The sequence below is a fragment of the Drosophila ananassae genome, chromosome XL (assembly GCF_017639315.1).
Source record: "Drosophila ananassae strain 14024-0371.13 chromosome XL, ASM1763931v2, whole genome shotgun sequence".
NCBI lineage: Eukaryota > Metazoa > Arthropoda > Insecta > Diptera > Drosophilidae > Drosophila > Drosophila ananassae.
The window spans coordinates 10272445-10290449 of NC_057931.1; the positions used below are offsets into that span (position 1 = coordinate 10272445).

Here is an 18005-nt window from a genome sequence, read left to right on the forward strand (position 1 = left end):
TGAAATTACTTGTCTTGTCATCTGCTACGATCAGTATCCTTAGTTCCGTTTTTTATTTATTTTCGATTGCTCATTTTTGCGGTTTATTGCGTCCTTTTACAATTAAATAAATGTGAGTGCGTGTGAGTGTGTCGGCTAGTGTGTTGGCTAGTGTGTCTTCTAGTGTGTGTGTGAATGAGTGTGGAAATAGGTGAGTGTGAGTGGGGGATGGTGTGTGTGTGTGAGTGTGTGTTAGTGCGAGTGTGTGCGGCTGCAGTCTCTATAGAAGTTACAAAAGGGTTCTGTTCCATCGCCTGCCTTCTTCTCTCCCTCCCACTCTCGTTCGCTTTCTCTCTCTCTCTTGATCGCTCTCTCTCCGTCTGGACGATGTTCCAATTCCGTTATACCCTTTCGTAACTTTATAGAAAGTACGCGCTCGCATCTTTTCTTTTTAATTCTTTTCTTTTCTTTGCTCCTTTTCCTTATCTTTCGTATAAGTGAAGTGTGCACTTTCTTCGTGTTAGTGTTGAAAAATTCTCTTTTTTTTTTTTCTTTTCTTTTTGTTTTTGTTTTCTTTTTTTGTGGGGAAATTTGTATCTCACGCTCTAAGTCTAAATAAATATAAATAAATAAATTGTATATTAAGTTATTAATTTATATATATATCATTTAAAAAAAAAAAAACAAAAAATTATACGGTTGTCAGCAGATAGTGTCTGTGTGGTGTGGGAGTGGCTAAGCCTGCCTGGGCAAGAGCGAGACAAAGATATAGACATGAACAGTTATGTGTGCATGTGTGTGTGTGTGGATGTGTGTCCTGTTTTCTTGTCTATGTGAGTGTGTGTGTGTGAGAGAGAGAGCTTATGTGTGTGAGAGTGACAATTTTGTTGTGTATTTTCTTTTTGTTTTCTTTTCTTTCTTTTTTTTGTTGTTTTGATTTCCACAGCTTCTTCTTCCTTAGCAGCTGTGTTTCATTCCACTCGTTCCGCATTCCGCAGGCTCACGTCCTTGGCGCCTTATGCTACGATCTTGTGGGGCTGCATCCACTTTTTCATGTAGTAGCAGAACAAGGTGGAGATGTAGAGCAGGATCATCAGAGCACAGGTGACGGCCAGGGCCAGGACCGATGTCTTCGTGGGACACGGCTCGATGATGGTGACAGTCTTGTCTGTAAATGGAATGGAACAAAAGTACAGTCACCACTGATTTCAATAGCCAAGAGATCTTTATGATCTTACCTTTGGCAAAGTCCGTGCTGGGATCGGCCTTGAAGAACTCGCGCTTCTCATCGCCAAAGTCCAGAACCAGGATCTCCTGCGAGATGTTCATGTCGTCCTCGCTCTTGGTCTCATTGCTGGAGAAACGGAATGGGAAGTGGAACAGTCAGGATCAAGACCAAGATGGGATTAAGAGATTAAGAACTCACCTTTCGATAGAACGACGACGCCTCCTGCCCAGAGATTCGAAGGACTCCATATTCCACTCGCAAACAGCCGGCTCGCAAGGACCCAGACAGTACTTGACATTGCACTGGAAGATAACCCCATAGCTCTCCGTGAAGCGGAAGGCCTCGTACGTCGACTGCAGGGCATTGCCGTCGGCGGTGAAGCCCGGGAAGATGGTGGGATCGGTGGGGCAGCCGTCGTCGTCGATGATCTTGAAGCTGGTGCGGGCATCCTTGGCCATAGCGACGCAGGAGCGGGCAAAGATTCCATACGGAGCTAATAATAAAATGAAAGGATAGCTGTAGAAGAGGATTCCAGAGAGGTAGAGTCCTGACCAGAAATACTCACTGTCTTCGGGGATCTCGATGCGGAAGTTGAGACGGTCGCCAATACGAACAGTTTCCACTTCGCGCTGGCGGGTGTCCAGGATGCGGATCCTTGGTGGCGGGGCCTCCGGCGAGGAGTTGATGTGGATCATCTCGGGATCGCGGATGGGCATCATGCCGAAGGTGATGTTCTTGGAGCTCATGTCGTAGGTGCACTTGACCTTGTAGATCTTGTCGGCCTTGGTCATGACGACGCTGTGGTGCTGCAGAACCACTGTGTTGGAGTAGACTCCGGTCTGGACGGACAAGAAGCAGGAATAAGTAAGATACTAGCCAGGATTGGGCTATGACACTCCACTCACCACACTCTGAGTGTTGCAATCCTGTCCGGCCATGGTCAGGTCCAAGCGGAAGGCGTCCGAGTTGATGACATCGATGTTGCAGGTCTCCGAGCGTCCCAGAGCGTAGATGCGTCCGTTGAAGGGCTTGTTGGTGCGCACCTGGACGGCGATCCTGGTGTCCTTGCAGTGAACGGAGACTAAAAAGGACAACAGGATGGGTAACAAAACTCAAAATCAAAAGGAAGTGGAAACCCACCATCATAGCAGGTGCCGGTCTTGTCGCAGTTGACGTCGTTGCGGGTCAGGTTGGTCAGGTTGGGGTCCTCGATGGTGTCCAGGCTGACGGGCAGGGTGTCGATCTTGTCCAGGGTGCCGGGCGGGGAGCCAGGTCCCGAGCCAGGTGCCTTCTCGCACTGGTTCTCGAAGTACTGGCCGATGGGCTCGCCATGGTCGATCAGGGGGCGCTCGTGGTTCAAGTAGGTGGAGGGGCCGTCGGGCAGGGTCTTGTGGTCCAGATGGTACAGCCGGCAGTTGTACTGAGCACCCTGGGGCTGGCCCAGATACAGGAAGGAGCGGCACAGGAACTCGGACTCGATTTCACAAGCCAGACGGCAGGCGGACTCGGAGGTAACCTGGAGCTCCTTGTCGGTGTAGTAGTGGAGGCCGACATACTGGGCCACCTTCTCCTCGGAGACGCCCATACGCTGGGCATTGCCGAAGGAGCGATTGTTCTTGCAGGCCTGGGCCGGTTTCAGGCAGAGATTCTCAAAGTAGTCGGTGCCCTGGGCGTCCACCAGCTGGACGAACTGGCCGGAGCTGCGGCGATCCGAGTCGCTGAGGACGCACTTCATGTTGTTGTAATCGTACTCGACGGAGCGGCAGACGAAGCGCTTCTCGTTGAGGCAGGCGGAGAGGCAGGCCTCCTTGGTGCTGGTGTAGATGAGGGCGTTGTCCAATCCGCGGATAACCTTGTTGGGCACTCGCTCGAAGCTCCACGGACGGTGGCAGACGTTCTCGCTGCGCAGCTGCAGCTTCACCATGTAGTACATGTTGGCGCTCCTCTGGGGTGCTGCCGACGGATTGGCGGCCGAGGAGTCGTTCTGCAGCTGGCAGTGCGTCTCCTGGGAGGGTGACAGTGGGTTAACCACGAAGCTGAAGGCCGCCGCCTGGCAGTCGGCCTCCTCGCGGCACCATCCCTGGCACTCGTAGAGCGATAGGTTCTTCACGCTGTAGTACGTGTTGCCGGGGAAGTCGAAGTCTGTCAGCTTCTCGAAGGCCATCCGGGCGGTGGCCTGACCTGGTAGGATCACAACCAGGACCAGAGCGGCGGACAGGATCATCAGAGGACCCATGCTGAAGCGGAATGTGTGGGTGGATCGGTGTCTACTGCTTTCGGCTGACTGCATTACTACCTGGAAGCAGAACAAGATCAGGAGGAGGTTAGCTGGCAAGTCTTTCCATTTCGCGGCCATGATGAGTGCTACTTCCTCAACCACTTTGCTCCGACTCCGACTCCGACTTCGTTCCACTTCTCTAACTGCCCGACTGCCGCTGACAGCCTCCATTTGGCGGCGGAGCGAGAACTATTAGATCGGGGCCTGGATGAGGGGCAGCTCTGTCGGTCTGCCATCTGCAGTAGTGGCCACTTCCGCCCTTGTCCCAGGCCCAGGCCCAGGCCCAGGCCATTACACGCTTAACTAAGCACCGACCGAACCACCGAACCACCAAACCACCGAACCAATAAAGACCAGACTCTGGACTCTCCTAGCTGCCCAGGTTCGTTGGCTCAGAAATCGGACACATCTTCCCACATCCACGTCAGCCACCAGGCGACTTAATGAGCTATCCAAAGAGTGGAGTGGGGAATCTACTGATCTGCGGTTGGAGAATCTAACGGCTCCCCATCGCTCTCCATTCCCATTCCCCATTCCCCATTACCCATTCCCATTTCCAATTCCAATCTTCGGGATGGGAACAAGATTTTGGCATTCTTGTGGTCAGCAAAATTGGTTTCTGCGGCCCAGTCTCGACCCTGGGCAGGTGGCAGGCGCACTCGCTTACTTATGCATGGAGAGAGTCATTATATTCATTCCATAACCCCGATACCCCGATACCCAATATAGCAATCAAATGGGTAAGTTATTCATCAAATGGCACACCAATTTGGTTAATTATTCCGAGTCGGAATGGCCGGAGAAAAGATGGCCGGAGGATCTTGGGTCATGGATTGTTGAGCTGCATTGCATTTGCATTCATTTCTGGACTAAGTCTGGACTCTGGTCTAAGTCCAAAATGGTCTAGCTCTTGCGGAAGCTAATGCCATATATGTTTTCTCCCCCAACTCCTCCTCCTCCTCCTTGTGGTTGCTCCCATTTCGAGGCAATCCGCCTACCCATAGAGGAGGCCCCGGCATTTAAGTCCGAATTTATGGGTTTTTAAACGCCCAACAGTGCCCCTCGTGGAGGAGGACAAGCCGTTCTGGCCCCGAAGCAATTATATTTACATATTCAATTCAATTTGTTTTGCGAAAATTGTCCGACAACGACTCGAAGAGAACTTGACTTCGAACTGGAACTAGAAGTCGCAAGTCGCAAGTCCAAGTGGCAAGTCCAAGTCCAAGTCCGAGTCCCTCTGCCATTGCAATTATTTCATGCATCCAGCGATCCGTACTCTCCCCTCGGCACCTGTGATTATGGAGCTCCGGAACGTGGCCATTACGAGGGATATTAAACCAGCCCGACACGAGCTGCAAATGGCCAAAAATAAAGAGTCAGGGATTGCAGAATGCAGTCCAAGAAACACTCCCTAACATCTGCATCTTAAGGATTTGTTTTTTGAATCGAAGTATCTGTGGTTTCTTTCCGTGTTGGAGTTGCAGAGCAGAAATGGTAAACGATAGCCCGGGCATCGAATTCTCTGCGTCTCCGATTGCAGGGCAACATCAGTAACATCAGCAACATCAGCAACATCGGGGTATAGAAGCAACAGCAACAGCAACAGCAACATCGACAGCGACAACTGCAACAGCAGCGACAACAAATGTACTGTATGCTGTATGAAATAGGTGGCAAAGACAGCGGAATGCCTGCTGCACGTTGCTTGTTCCAAGACAGCAACAACTGCAACAGTAACAACTGCAACAGTAACAACTGCAACAGTAACAACTGCAACAGTAACAACTGCAACAGTAACAACTGCAACAGCAACAGCAAGAGCGACAAGCTGCAACAGCAACTCAACGGGAGCCAAAAACTGAAATTGTCGCCGGCACAGCTGCAACTAGAAACTAGCAACTGGCAACTAGCCACCAGCAACTTGCAACTAGCAACTTGCAACTAGCAACTTGCAACTTGTGTTGCAAATGATATTGCTCTGGTTTCTGGGGTTAAGGTTCTAACTCCTCCTTTTGACCTTTTAAGAATTCTTCCTGAAGAATTCCCTACTCCTGATGGTATCTCCAGTCCTCGTGATTGGATCGTTAGTTGAAGTCTACATGTCCTGGCCAAAAAGAGGCAGGATCAGGATCAGGATCAGAACGAGGACTAGGATGGCCTCCCATCCCTGGAACAGAAGCCAATTACAAGGCCAGCGATCCAAAGTCGGAGATAAAAAGGGCTTCGGACGACCACTCCTTTTGGCCAGATTGCTCTGGACATCTGGACTGACGTCACTTTGGGCTTGTTCTTCTCTTATTCCTTGTTTTATTTATTCTTTTGTTGTTGTTGTAGTTGTTGTTGCTGTTGCTGTCGAAGAAGATTCTTCGGAAGAATTGCCAGCTCACGAATCTTGTTATTTATAGCCGAAGCCGAGTGGGGTTTATTTTTGGCCCCAAGATGGCCCTGGCCAGGCTGGCCATTTAGCGTCCTTGACCATTTCTAATTTGAGAGCATTATTTCTGCGATTTGCCTACTGTAATTACAAGGGAGGATGAAGAGAAGGGTTCTCTACTCTCAAGGTTCATTGGAAGGTCACCAATGAAGGTGCAATGCCAACTGTGTTTGTGTTTTTTTTGTGTTCCTAGTCCAGGTAATAATTATATACAAGATCGATGGTCAAGAGCTTCTCATCATCAGCAGCTGACCATCTCAAATGGTCAGAGAGGGGGGCGTGTTTGGCCCAAACCTCCACCCCTCCTGCCCTCCTGATTCTTCTGGCCAGTGGCCAGTGGCCAGTGGTCAGTGGCCAGTGGCGCGTAGTTGGATTTTCGAGTTAACCGGCAAACCCGGTAATCATGAAAATTTGCAGTTACGCTGGGGAAATGGGGAGTACGGAATGGAATCGTATTGAATCCAAAAGGGAAAGGAGAAGAAGGGCGGAGTGGTGAGGAGAGGAGAGGAGAGTTTAGGCCACAAAGGTTATCATTAGGCACGCTCACTTCTTAGCCAACATCTTCCTTCCAGTCTCTCTTCCATATTCCAACTTGTTACCTCTAATTACGCCCCAAAACGAAACGAAAGAGTGGCGGAAGAATTGCATCATAAGCAGTCTGTTCTTCCGTAGAGAAGAATCGCAGAAGCCGCAGAAGAAAGCAAAACAAGAATCACATCATTACAGAGAGAGAGTGAAGGGGAAAAGGTCAACGTAAGAAGACTCCAAGCCTCCATATCTGTTTCTTTTTTTTTTTAATGAGAATCCCAAGTGAAAGTCGTAGAGGCAAGAAGAGTTTTCAGTTTCCATAACCAATTAGTTAGTTAGTTAGTTAGTTAGTCGGTTGTGGCCAGGAAGCAGGTAAGTGCCGACTAATTGGTCATGCCAAATGCGATGCGATTTGCCTGTCCGTCAATCAAATGCAACTCATCATCATATTCGGAGTGGATCGAACTCCGTCCAACACGACACTGAGTAGAAGAACCCATTGCCATTCACTTTGCAGCATCTGGAGTGCTGCCAACCACGATTTTCCAGTCCAAGTCACCATCATAATCCAGTAACCAAGATCAGAAGATCCGATCCGGACAAACGGACATCTAAAGAGCCAAAGAACTGAGTCCCAGTCCCAGTCCCAGTTCCAATCACAATCACATTCACATTTCAAGTCACTGTCTCAATACTGTTTGGCCCCAAAGTGCCGAGGTGCCGAGGTGCCAAAGTGAATATGCAAACACTCTTGGCGGAAAGGAGTTATGAGCGAAGCGGTTCTTTTGCCTTCTTTCGAGTACCCTGTTCTTTTTCTAGGATTTTTTTAAGGGGTATATGCGGTTTAGGGGACTGTTATTAGACTTTAGTTATTATAGGACGAAAAAATAGGATGAGAGGTCTTTACTTCAAGTTTAGTTGCATTTTACACAAAACCTCTAGAGCAGATCTCTTAGATCTCCAAGAATTTCTAGATTTTAGGTTCCAACCTCAGGTAACTCTGAGTATAATCGAAAGATCTGGCTGAAACTTCACACCAAGGTGTATTTTGAGACAAAAATCTATAATAATAAACCCCCACCTTAAAGTCTTGCAGTTTTTAGACAATTCTCTTAAGAAATCTCTAGGGATTAGGTTCCAACCTCATCCAACTCAGAACTTAATTGGAAGATCAGCCTGAAACTTAACACCAAGCTATATTTTAAAACAAAAATTAATTATAATAAGTCCCCCCCTTAAAACCCTTCAAGTATAAGCCATTAAAGAATTACTTTTCAGAGTCATGACTCCATTTCAATTTGCTTTTCTTGTTGCAAGAATCAGCGGATGTCTGTTTTCAGTAATTTCTTTTTTTTATAAACCTTTTAGTGTTTGGCTTGTCCACTCGATCAGTGTTTCCATAAAAAATTTAATAAAAAATAAAAGGAAATGGGCAGAAAAGGAGAAACCTTTTCATTCAATTTCATGCAATTTGTGACAACACGCGAGTGCCGGGAGGGAGATGGACTTATGGGTCTGGAGAAAGAGACAGAGACAGAGACAGAGACAGAGCGCCCTCAATCACTTGGCTCAGGTGGCAAGAGGCATGCCCCTTGGACCCAGCTCCCTTAAACCACCAGGCCTACCTTTTGCCGCATTTCGCAATTATGTAATTTTCAATCATCGCTTGGCTTAAAAGATGTGCAACTTGCAACTTGCAATGTGCAACGTGCAACACATGGCTGAAAGCAAAACGACCAAAAGTTGAAGCACCTGCCATGTGGCATGCGTGTCTCCCCTCTTTCTAGCTTTTCTTCTTACCATTTTTCCCATTTTTTCCTATTTTTTCCTATTTTTTATATATATATTTTTTTTTTCTTTATAAGTAATAGAAGTGCGAAGCAGCAATAATTGCTATCGAACAATGGCAGCTGCCCCCTCCACTTGCCACTTTTCTTCTCAGTTCTCAGTTCTCAGGCTACTCTTCTCAAGTTCTCAGGTGGTGGTCAGAAGACGTGCATTCTGGCCATAAGCCTGGCCTGGACTGGACTGACTTCCAAACGAAAAATATTAAAAGTTATAATTAAAAAAAAAATAGAAAAAAAAATGGTAGCTAGATAGGCAGCTGAAATTAAATGGAACGCTTGAAAATTGCCTCCAAAGAGATACTTTTAATTTGGAGCAGGTAGTCCAGGTGGCACATCAGGCGCCATCTATTAGGCCATGCATGTACTATTAAGAACCGTTACAGAATCTAACCACGTTGACACCCACTTAGAGGCCACCAGAAGGGGGTACTACATTCGATCTGCGATATGATAGCCGCATGTTGCACAAAAAACTCCAACAAAAAAGCAACTAAATCGCGTTGCAAGTTGGCTAGATAGGCTCTTCTTTTTGGTTTGACGAAGTGGGAAGTGCTCTAAGAATTAAATATTTAAGAAAAGGTAAGATTTTGTTTTAAAATTTAAATAAATTTAATATTTCAACACAATTTCAACAAAGAACTGTAAGTATTTTTTAAAATTCTAACTTTTAATAAAAAACAAGACAAGACTTCTTCTTAAAACAAAAATCAAACAAAATATTTTATAAAATAATAAAATATTTCTCCAAAAACCCCCTAAGAAAGGGCATAAAATTGGTAAAAAAAAAAATATGAAAAAAAATTGGAAACAAGAACCAGAACAGAAATCCAGAGAAAGGTGCCGCTCCCACCAACAAAAAAAAGGAGGCAGGGGCGGCGGCAGGAGCACAGCAGAGCCTAGAAGGAGGAGGCTGGGGAGGCGCTACATTATTCTGATGCATGTGAAAAATGGTTGCAGCTGTTTAGCAGCCTGCTTGCAACAGCTACTCTTGTACTCTTTTCTTTTTAAGCCATTTTTTTGTTTTTGGTTAGAACCGGAAATTTATTGCATAACAAGTTGGCAGAAACGATATCCTCCATGGAGCTGCCTCAAGGTTGTTGCAACAGAACAGAACAGAGCAGACACATACATGGACATGGGATGCAGAGAGGGGGAGATGGAGATGGGGCATGTAGAGAGTTATTTGAAAGTGCTGCTGCTGCTGCCCCATCGACGATGCAACCAACAAGATATGCAACACGGTTAAAAGGAGGGGATGAGGAGGCAGTGGCAGGGGCATGTGATGAAGGGGCGGTCCAGCAAACGGGTGTGGCTCTGTGCCTCCTGGTCAGGCGCTGGAACGTCCAACATTCAGCCGAGAACGAAAAAGAAACCCAAACATTTCATAAATTCCTTGCCACGGCATAAATGTTTTGAATGTTTTTTATTTTTATTTTATTTTTTATTTATTTTTTTTACGCTCCAGATGCGTATCCATGGGAGGAAGGGGCAGCTGCATGCGTCCCCCTACTGGAGTCCCTCGCTTTTCGGCAGTTGTCTCATCAATCGCTCATTGTCAGTGGAAATTTTAGACACGGAGAGAAATAAGTAGGAGTTGTACTATATTTTTTAGATTATTAAGAGGGTTTGGGGTTAGGATCTTAGGAGGATTAGAATTTTCTTACCCAAAAACTAAACTTAAATTTAGTTAAATACAATTTTTGCTCAGTAGACTGGGTTCTTGGAAGCAGGATGGGATATCGGGGCTCTTCGTTCTTGGCCTTTTTCACGGAAGTTGGCCAACAAAAGCCATTAGCCAAAGCGGCGATGGGCGAGAGAATGGGGATTGGGATAAAAACTGGGGTCTGGCTAGAGGGGCGAAGGGTTCACAGGCAAAGAGGCAACAGCAAGCGGCAGGGGGCATGGCACATGGGGGCAGGGAGGCACTCTGAGGATGAGCAGAGGATTGGGGCAGAAGCAACAAAGAACAGGAGTCATTAGAGGCGCATTTGAGGCCGCGGAATGTGTTCAAGCCGAGTCTGAAGCCGAGACTCTCTTCGGAAGACTCTACAACTTGCAACTTGTAGATGCAACCTGCAGCTCCCAGCCCAACACATCGCCCATCTCCATCTCCATCTCTCGACTTCTTCAACTTCAACTTCAACTTCAACATCAAGTTTCAAGTGCCAGGCCAGAACGTTGCATGATTTATGGCAATTATGAGAAGCAACATCAGTTTGCCGAAGCCGCCATAAAGGAGAAATGATGATGACAGTGGTGGTGGTGGTGGTGGCATGGTGGTGGCAAGGAGGTGGCAAGGCAAGAAGGCTTCAAAGTTTCAGCAATTAATTGCTGCAAACAGCAAACAGCAAATAGGAATTGCAATTGCAATGGCCCTAAAATGTGGCCAAGATCAAGGTATGCTAGTCATCATTGAGGATCAGCGATCTCCGGTTGTGGCTCAAGTGGCATGCCACTCAGTTAGTCAGTCAGTCAGTCAGAGTTAAGAGGGCACACAGATCGAGGGGATCGCAAATCCCCTCAGATAACTTCCTCTCACGACCAGGACAGAAATATTCCGATAGAAAGAAAGTTAGCTTCTCCTGCGAAACAAAAGACTGAGGCAACAAACTCTCAAGTGGCAAGCCCTTGAACGTTATTAGAACGAAATTAAATCATAAATTCTCACACAACGATGCAGACCAAGTCTGCAGTCTGCTTCCCATCACTAAAACTAAATGAATAATGAATAAAAAATGGAAGAGATAGGCAACTGTCAGGCGGCATCTCATAATCGAGATTGTGATCGGCGTCACTTTGTGGTTGTGTGACATCTCTGTTCTGTGGACTCTACAGAGGCCAGAGCCAGAGGCTATCTGCCTGCAGGCATGCTGGTATTTTTAGCCATCTATCTTGGCCACAAAACTTGAACATGGCTCATTACAACAGCCCTGACACTTTACTTCTGTGGACTATATACTTGCAACTCTGGCAACTTGCAACTGGACGAGAGGCAGCGTACAACATCTGCATATTGGATAACCCATTTGGGTGTGGACCTGGCGCTAGACATCCTTGGAATAAGAATCAGCAGGCCTCATTAAAAATATTTGCAATTTAAAGAGCAAAAAAGACAAGAGACCGGAGCGGACCGGACGGCCTATTTTTAAATGCAGAACTCGCACTCGAAACTGGCACTGGCACTCGCACCATCGCACGACAAGACAATCAGGACATGGAAATAATTGAATGCGCCTGGTTTGTGCAACAAGATGGGGCAACCAGGAGGCACGAGTGGAATGGCAAATGGCAGCAGATGAAGATGACCAATTTGCTGCAACATGTGCTGTGTCTGCCACAACTCCAATTGCCACAACCCGGGCCAGGGCCAGGGCCAGAGTCCGATAAGCAAATGTAAAGCAACATGCGCCTCCTCCTCCTCCTCCTGCTCCATTAAGTGGCCCATTGTGGCTCATTTTGTAGTTTGTGCAATTTTAAGAACAACATTTAATTAAAGCCATGCCAAGAGAGTTTCTGCCACAGGGATTTCGCATCAGGGGGCGGTGTGGCAGAGGCGGAAGTCTACGTGACGTTCACCTGATCAACTGACTCTAATGCGAAGGGGCAAGTGTTTGTCTTTTTATCTGAACATTTCCTTCTGGCCTTCGGGAGGAAATCTTTGCTCTTGGCCAAGAATAACTACTCTTTACTACCAATATTTTGTTGGCCTTAAACCCACAATACTTTGGAAGAAAGTTTTTGGCTAAAAAAACAAAAGACTTAGGCAACAAACTTCTTCATGACAAGATTACCGTTTCATTTCATTTCATTCCGTTCCGTTCCATTCCGTTCCGATGGTAACTGTTCAAAGCGATTAGGCCAAATTGGCAACATTTTTCCAACAATTATGTGCCATTATTGGACCAATTAGAGCCCCTCCAATGAAATGCTCGAACAAATTGAAATTGAAAGAAAGTCGAATGCAAATTTGTGCGTCTGAAGGGGGGGATAGGGGGCGGAGAGAGGTGCCAGAGAAGATAAACAAGTCAGCCAGACGAGAAGATGCGGGTTTAAAAAGAGAATTATATATATATATTCTTTGGAGATAGGCAGTGCAGGAGGGGAAGTGATATTTGCTTAAGTTGGCTTTAACAGCTTGCGGACGTTTGCCGTTAGCTGACCTGGTTAGGAGAGTCAGAAGCGGCGAACAGCGATAGACTCAGAGTGGCCAGAAGAGCAGAAGAGCCAGAAGACCAGCCATTTGAATGCTCGAAACCTCAAACTGGCAGGCAGATGGCAAGAGGTCGACAGGCCATTCGAGATTCCATCAGAAAGAGCAACCCTCCAAGGAGGAAACACAAAACTATTACAGAAAAAAAAATATTTAAAAAAAAATATTAAACAACGCACGTACTTAGAGGGGGAGAGAGAGAGAGGGGGGAGAGGATGGAGGACCTGACTAAGGAGGGGGCGGAGCTGGGGGGGGCGTGTCTAGGTACTGTCATTAGCCGGCCCTCAATCCCCTCCAGATGATCGTCCGGATAATACTGTTTGCTTAATTCGCTCTACCCTATCTTGGCCCAAATACACTGAGAAAAAGTAGTCTACAAGTTAAGGTTTTAGTTTCTAACTAAGCCATAAACTAATTTAAAATTAATAAATTAAAAATATAATAAGAAATTGAATCAAGTTCGCTGCCTAAGTCTTTTGTTTATTTGTAAGAAAAATGTTATTTTTGAATATTTTTCTTCAAGTGCCTCCCCCTAGTTGCATGCTAATGGCGCTGCAACATGGGGCAAGATCACAGCCAACGCATTGGAATGCCAACAATGGCAGCCTGGCCATTATGCCCCAATGGACCCCACGTCTGTCGCATTAGCCGATTTTGTCGATTTAGTTGCGGCTCGTTATATGTTAAAATATTTTACAAAAAAAAAAAATGACTATTTCTGCCCACTCGGTGCGTGGCTTATTTGATTTGACTTGCCCCATGGGGCATGGTGGCTGAGTGGCTGAGTGGCAGACTGCCAGAGTGGCGGAGCAAACCCCTCATCAGGCATGAGATGAGTGCTAATGATGCCCCACGTTGCCCTTTCGGTTTCGCCAGTAATTGACCTTTCCACTGGCCCTCCATCTGAGCTTGTTGGCCAACTTTCGTTGTCATTCATCGGCCAGAAAATCGCCAAATTAGACTAGATAGCCCATCTTTATTATGAATTCTTTGTTAACTACAGGGTATGCTTTCTATTTGAAGGCTGAGACTGAGATCTTGCCATCTCTTGCCCCATCTCTGTGGAGAGAAACTTTTCCGAAAGCCGAGCGAGCCACTTGATTCAGGTGTCGAAGTGCTTGGGGGATGTGCGATTGGGAAAGTGCGTTGTGCCTGATGCCAGATGCCTGATGCCTGATCGGTGATCACCTCGAGTGTGTGCTGCAGATCCAGCTGCAACAACTACTCCGAGACGTCTCTTCCGCCAAAGAGCTGTGGCAGCTGTGGGAGATGATGGCCCGAAAGCGGTCGGTCGCATGGAAACATCGAAGTAGGCCACGTTCTGGCCAACATACAGACACGTCGCCAGTGGCTTTGGTTTCTTTTTCTGCTTGCAGTTTTTCCTATTCCTATTTTTCCTATTTTTTTTTTGGGGAAAAAGATTCTGATCCAACCTTAGACAGAGACTCCACCGGAGGAGAGAGAGTCTGGGGCATGCAAATCAACGTGCAATTGGATGTGGGTCAGGCGGATATTCGTTTTCGACCAAAGTTGGATACTCTCGAGCGGACACTCTTGAGCGAAGGAAGTCGAAACCAGTTTCGATTAAACTCATAATGGTTAGTGTTTTTTTTTTCTCAGTGCATCAATTGTCACCTCGTGCAGCCGCAAATGAGTTTCTGCGGTTCCAGTTGGACTTATATTCCCGCTTTGGCTTCCGATCTAAACCTGGTTTTTTTCTTACCAGCTTCTGCTTCTGCTTCTGCTTCTGCTTGTAATCTTGTAATTCATAATGATGAGAATGGAATCTGTGGTATTTATGCCAAAGAAATTAATCGGTTATGGGTAGGTGCCTAGTTCTCAGACTCGTTTAATGGCCCAACAATCATAAATCTTTACGGCACCTTTACGGCCTTCTCACTCACTTTAGTATCAATAACTAAAATTTAAGAGACACTTAAATACCTTTTTCGGGGTATGGGGTCGGTTAAATACTCATTTATATATTTTTTTCACGATGTCATTGATCTAAATCTGTCAGCGTTTTACTTTTCCCGGCCTAGTTTCCCGGCCTTTTCTCCTCTTGGCTAATTGCCGAGGTGGCGAGTGAAGTTTTCTGGCTTTCCGACTTGCCGACTTTCCGACTTCTTGTCTTTAGCCTTTCTTGCCGTTTTTTATTGTGTGTTTTTTGTTATTTCGACTTGGCTTTCGGTGTTTTGTCACTTGAATGTGGAGCGACCTAACCCAAAAAATACTCATTATTCACGAGGCACCTTCACTAGACCTCCCATCTCCCACCCCCTTAGTTCCAACTGCCAACTGCCACTGGCACTACGTGCCTTGTCAAAAAATAATGTTTTTTCTTTCTGTAGTCGCTTGAGAACTTTTCATTTCTCTAGAGAAGAAGAGAGAAATATTTATTTATTATTCACATTGCTGGCTGGCACGACCTAAGACAATCTGGCCCACAGACCAGGCACTCTGCCTCCGACTCTGCCACTGCCTCATTCACATGCCACTCAGGCTCTGACTTGGACCTGGTCGGACATCTTCCCAAGGTGGCAAGGGGAGGAGTCGCCGGGATCGTGGCATATGCTACAACACATGTGTGGAGTGCAGTTCAGGAGCTGCCCCACAGGAGGAGATTTTTTTTCCTCAAAAAAAAAAAAACAACAAACTTTATTGAACTTTTTTACAAAAAAAAAATAAAATAAATGTTAAAAAAAGAGCTTAAATTTTTTGTTGTATTTTTTTTTTACAAATTCGTGCAAACGTGCCCGACATGCAGAGAATTCAAATAAATAAATTGAATTTCGGTGAAAGCGAGAACTCTTCGGTCGGAGGAGGAGCCGGAGGAGGAGGCACAAGTCGTGTTGCTGCTAATGGCCTCACCTCCCCGCCTCCTCTACCGCCCACCGCCCACCGCCCACAGCCCTCCACCTTCCGCCCACCGCCCCCTTTTTAAGACATTTTCCCATGAAACTTTTTCGTATATTCCTTCCAAACTTCTTTTTTTCTTCAATTTTATGGTCCAAACGCTCCTCACGCTTCGCACAAAACGCAAAAAAACATCATAAATCAATCAAAAGCTGGGCAAAAATAATCATAAAAAAAAGAATAGAATGCCAGAAAAAAAAAAAACATAAAAAATAGACAGAGACCTCTAAAAAAAAAACTAATTAAAAAAAATGAACTCGCAGCGAAAGCAAAACTTTTCAACGAAGTGGAAATTTTTCAACACAAATCTTGGCTTTTTTCTTTATTTATTTTTGCTTACTTGGCTGATTTGCTTTCGATTTCTGCTTAACGGTCTTCAGCGATCTTTCTACGAGTCGGTTTCTTCGGAGAATCTGAAAGTACAAGACGAAAATAATAATGAATTAATTTGTATGTACGATTGGATGTTTTTTCTTCTTTTGTTTTTTGGCAAACAATAAAGAAATTAGAAAAGAGAAGAGAAATTAGGACCCACCTTAAATACTTTATTAAGTAAACTACAAGGTATGCTCCCAAGTATTTACACTTTTGTGTTTAAGATTATCCCCCAAAAGGCCATCAATCCTGGCCAGCAATCGAGCCAGGGATCAAGAAACTATTTCTTCTTGGCTTGAAGCCTTCTACTTATCTCCTACCATTTTTTATTTATTATTCCCCCCTTTTTTTTTTTGCAAACAATATCTAAACAGTTGTAACGGTAAGAGACCAGCTCATCCATCTCCCCCGATTTTCGATTGTTGTTTAAAATATTTAACAAAAAAAAATGGGGGAAAAAAATAGACATTGGTCTGGGAGGAGAGAAAACCGAAACTGAATTGCGTTCGCTCCGCATAAATTGTGGTTCGGGCCAAGATCTTTTTCCCACTTTTGCAAATCTTTATAATAAAGAGAGAGAAGACAAAAAAAAATATGTTATGCATGGCAATTTTCCATTTTGAAGCTGTTGGCTGGTGTTGTGTCTAATGTCATGTATTATCCGGGCCAGAAGACCCAAGTGTCCGAAATGGCCAGAGAAGACTAGAGAAGGCTACAGAAGACCAAGAAGACCAAGAAGACCAGAAGACATAAGGCCAAGTCTAGAACCACAAACTGGCCATTGTCTTTTGTTTTTTGTGGGCAGGGCGCTAGCCAAAAGTGAAATATTTCAAACACCAAGTCGTGTCGCATTCCCAGAGCAGTCTGGCTGGCAGGCTGGCCCCTTTGAGATACTCATCGTTGTATCTTCTAGATGCAGATTGCTCTTTTTTCTGGTGTTTGCAGTGTCATCTTTGGTTGAGTAAACAGAGCAGCACACAAATGGAAAATGGCCTCAAGAATCCTCTTACAAGAGGAGGCTACATAAGAAGATTTACATTTGTTGGACCGCCCCCTCCTCCTCCTCCTCGTGGACTGGGCGAGATCTTCTTTTGTTCTCCCTAGACTGGACCCAGGGCAGAGCTCATATGCAAATCTTGTGAAGATTTAATGGTCACACACAACGGATATGGATATGGATATGGCCAGCTGGTTCTCAAGAAGGATGGTTAGACGGTTCGTTCCATTCCATTCTAATCAATTCAATTGCACACCCAACTCCCCAACTCCCCATCTCCTCGAGAGGTAATTGCCATGGCACTAAAGATCGCAGGGAACAGGATACAAGACTGGGAAGACACCAGAAGACTGCCAAGAGACTGCCAAGAGACTGCCAAGAGGAGAGGTCAGGAAGTACTTGCCATAATTATTATTTTTTTTTCTTAACGCTAATTGAAAAAAAGATGCCAAGATACTTGGACAGTGGGTCCTTCGAGCCGGATAGACTTAATTGGTCCTTCGAGCTGCTGACTCTCTTTTTTTTGAGACAAAATACCCTGGACTTGTGGCATTTAAAACTATAAATAGAAAGCGATCAGACACCTAATATCTGGCCAGGGTTAGACCATCTGAATGTGGTCTAAGGACCTCCTACTGACTCTCCTCCTTCAGCTCTAGCTCTGACTCTGACTCCTACTTGCTCCAGATCAACGAATTCCCCTGGGGTGGATGTCTTTGTGTTTTTTAGCTGCCGTGTTGGATGTTTTCTGTTGCCTGTTTTTTTGTCTTTTTAGCCATTAAATTCGAGCAGCGACGACATTACCCAAATGGCTGACATGACCGGGACATTGATGATGCCTTAGACCTCAGTCTGGACCAGCTCTAGCTCTTCTGGCTCCTCCATTGCTTTGGTCCTCCTTTGGGATCGGTTCGGAGATCTTTTCCTTTGGCTCCGTTTGGGGATCGTTGTTGGCATCGTTGTTTTGGCTTGTTCTAATTGTTGTTGCCTCGTGTTTTACCTCGTTCGTTTGGCGTTTGGCGTTTGGAGTTTGCGTGTGTGATTGGAATAGGATTCTATATGCCCCAACTCTCTATATACATATATCTGTATATATATTGGCTCCGGTTTGGGTGTTTAACTGCGATTTGAGTCACGTTTCATTACTCGTGATCCCAGACAGTAATCACTTGATTTTCTCCTCGTTGCTGTTGCTTCTTGGTTCTTGGTGTTG

The 18005-nt window shown here is 45.7% G+C and overlaps 1 protein-coding gene across 1 annotated transcript in view; it reads right to left on the minus strand.

The window, feature by feature from the left end:
* Window positions 1-340: 340 nt before the first annotated feature.
* The window catches only part of LOC6504667, a 31734-nt gene continuing 14069 nt past the window's right edge, over window positions 341-18005 (minus strand). The window contains exons 3-9 of the mRNA XM_001966407.4: window positions 15761-15833; window positions 2348-3503; window positions 2113-2288; window positions 1773-2046; window positions 1406-1700; window positions 1218-1333; window positions 341-1147 (exon numbers count right to left, since the gene is read on the minus strand). Coding sequence (XP_001966443.3) covers window positions 996-1147; window positions 1218-1333; window positions 1406-1700; window positions 1773-2046; window positions 2113-2288; window positions 2348-3497 — 2163 coding nt within the window. The 5' untranslated portion in view covers window positions 3498-3503; window positions 15761-15833 and the 3' untranslated portion in view covers window positions 341-995. The remainder of the gene's footprint in view (window positions 1148-1217; window positions 1334-1405; window positions 1701-1772; window positions 2047-2112; window positions 2289-2347; window positions 3504-15760; window positions 15834-18005) is intronic.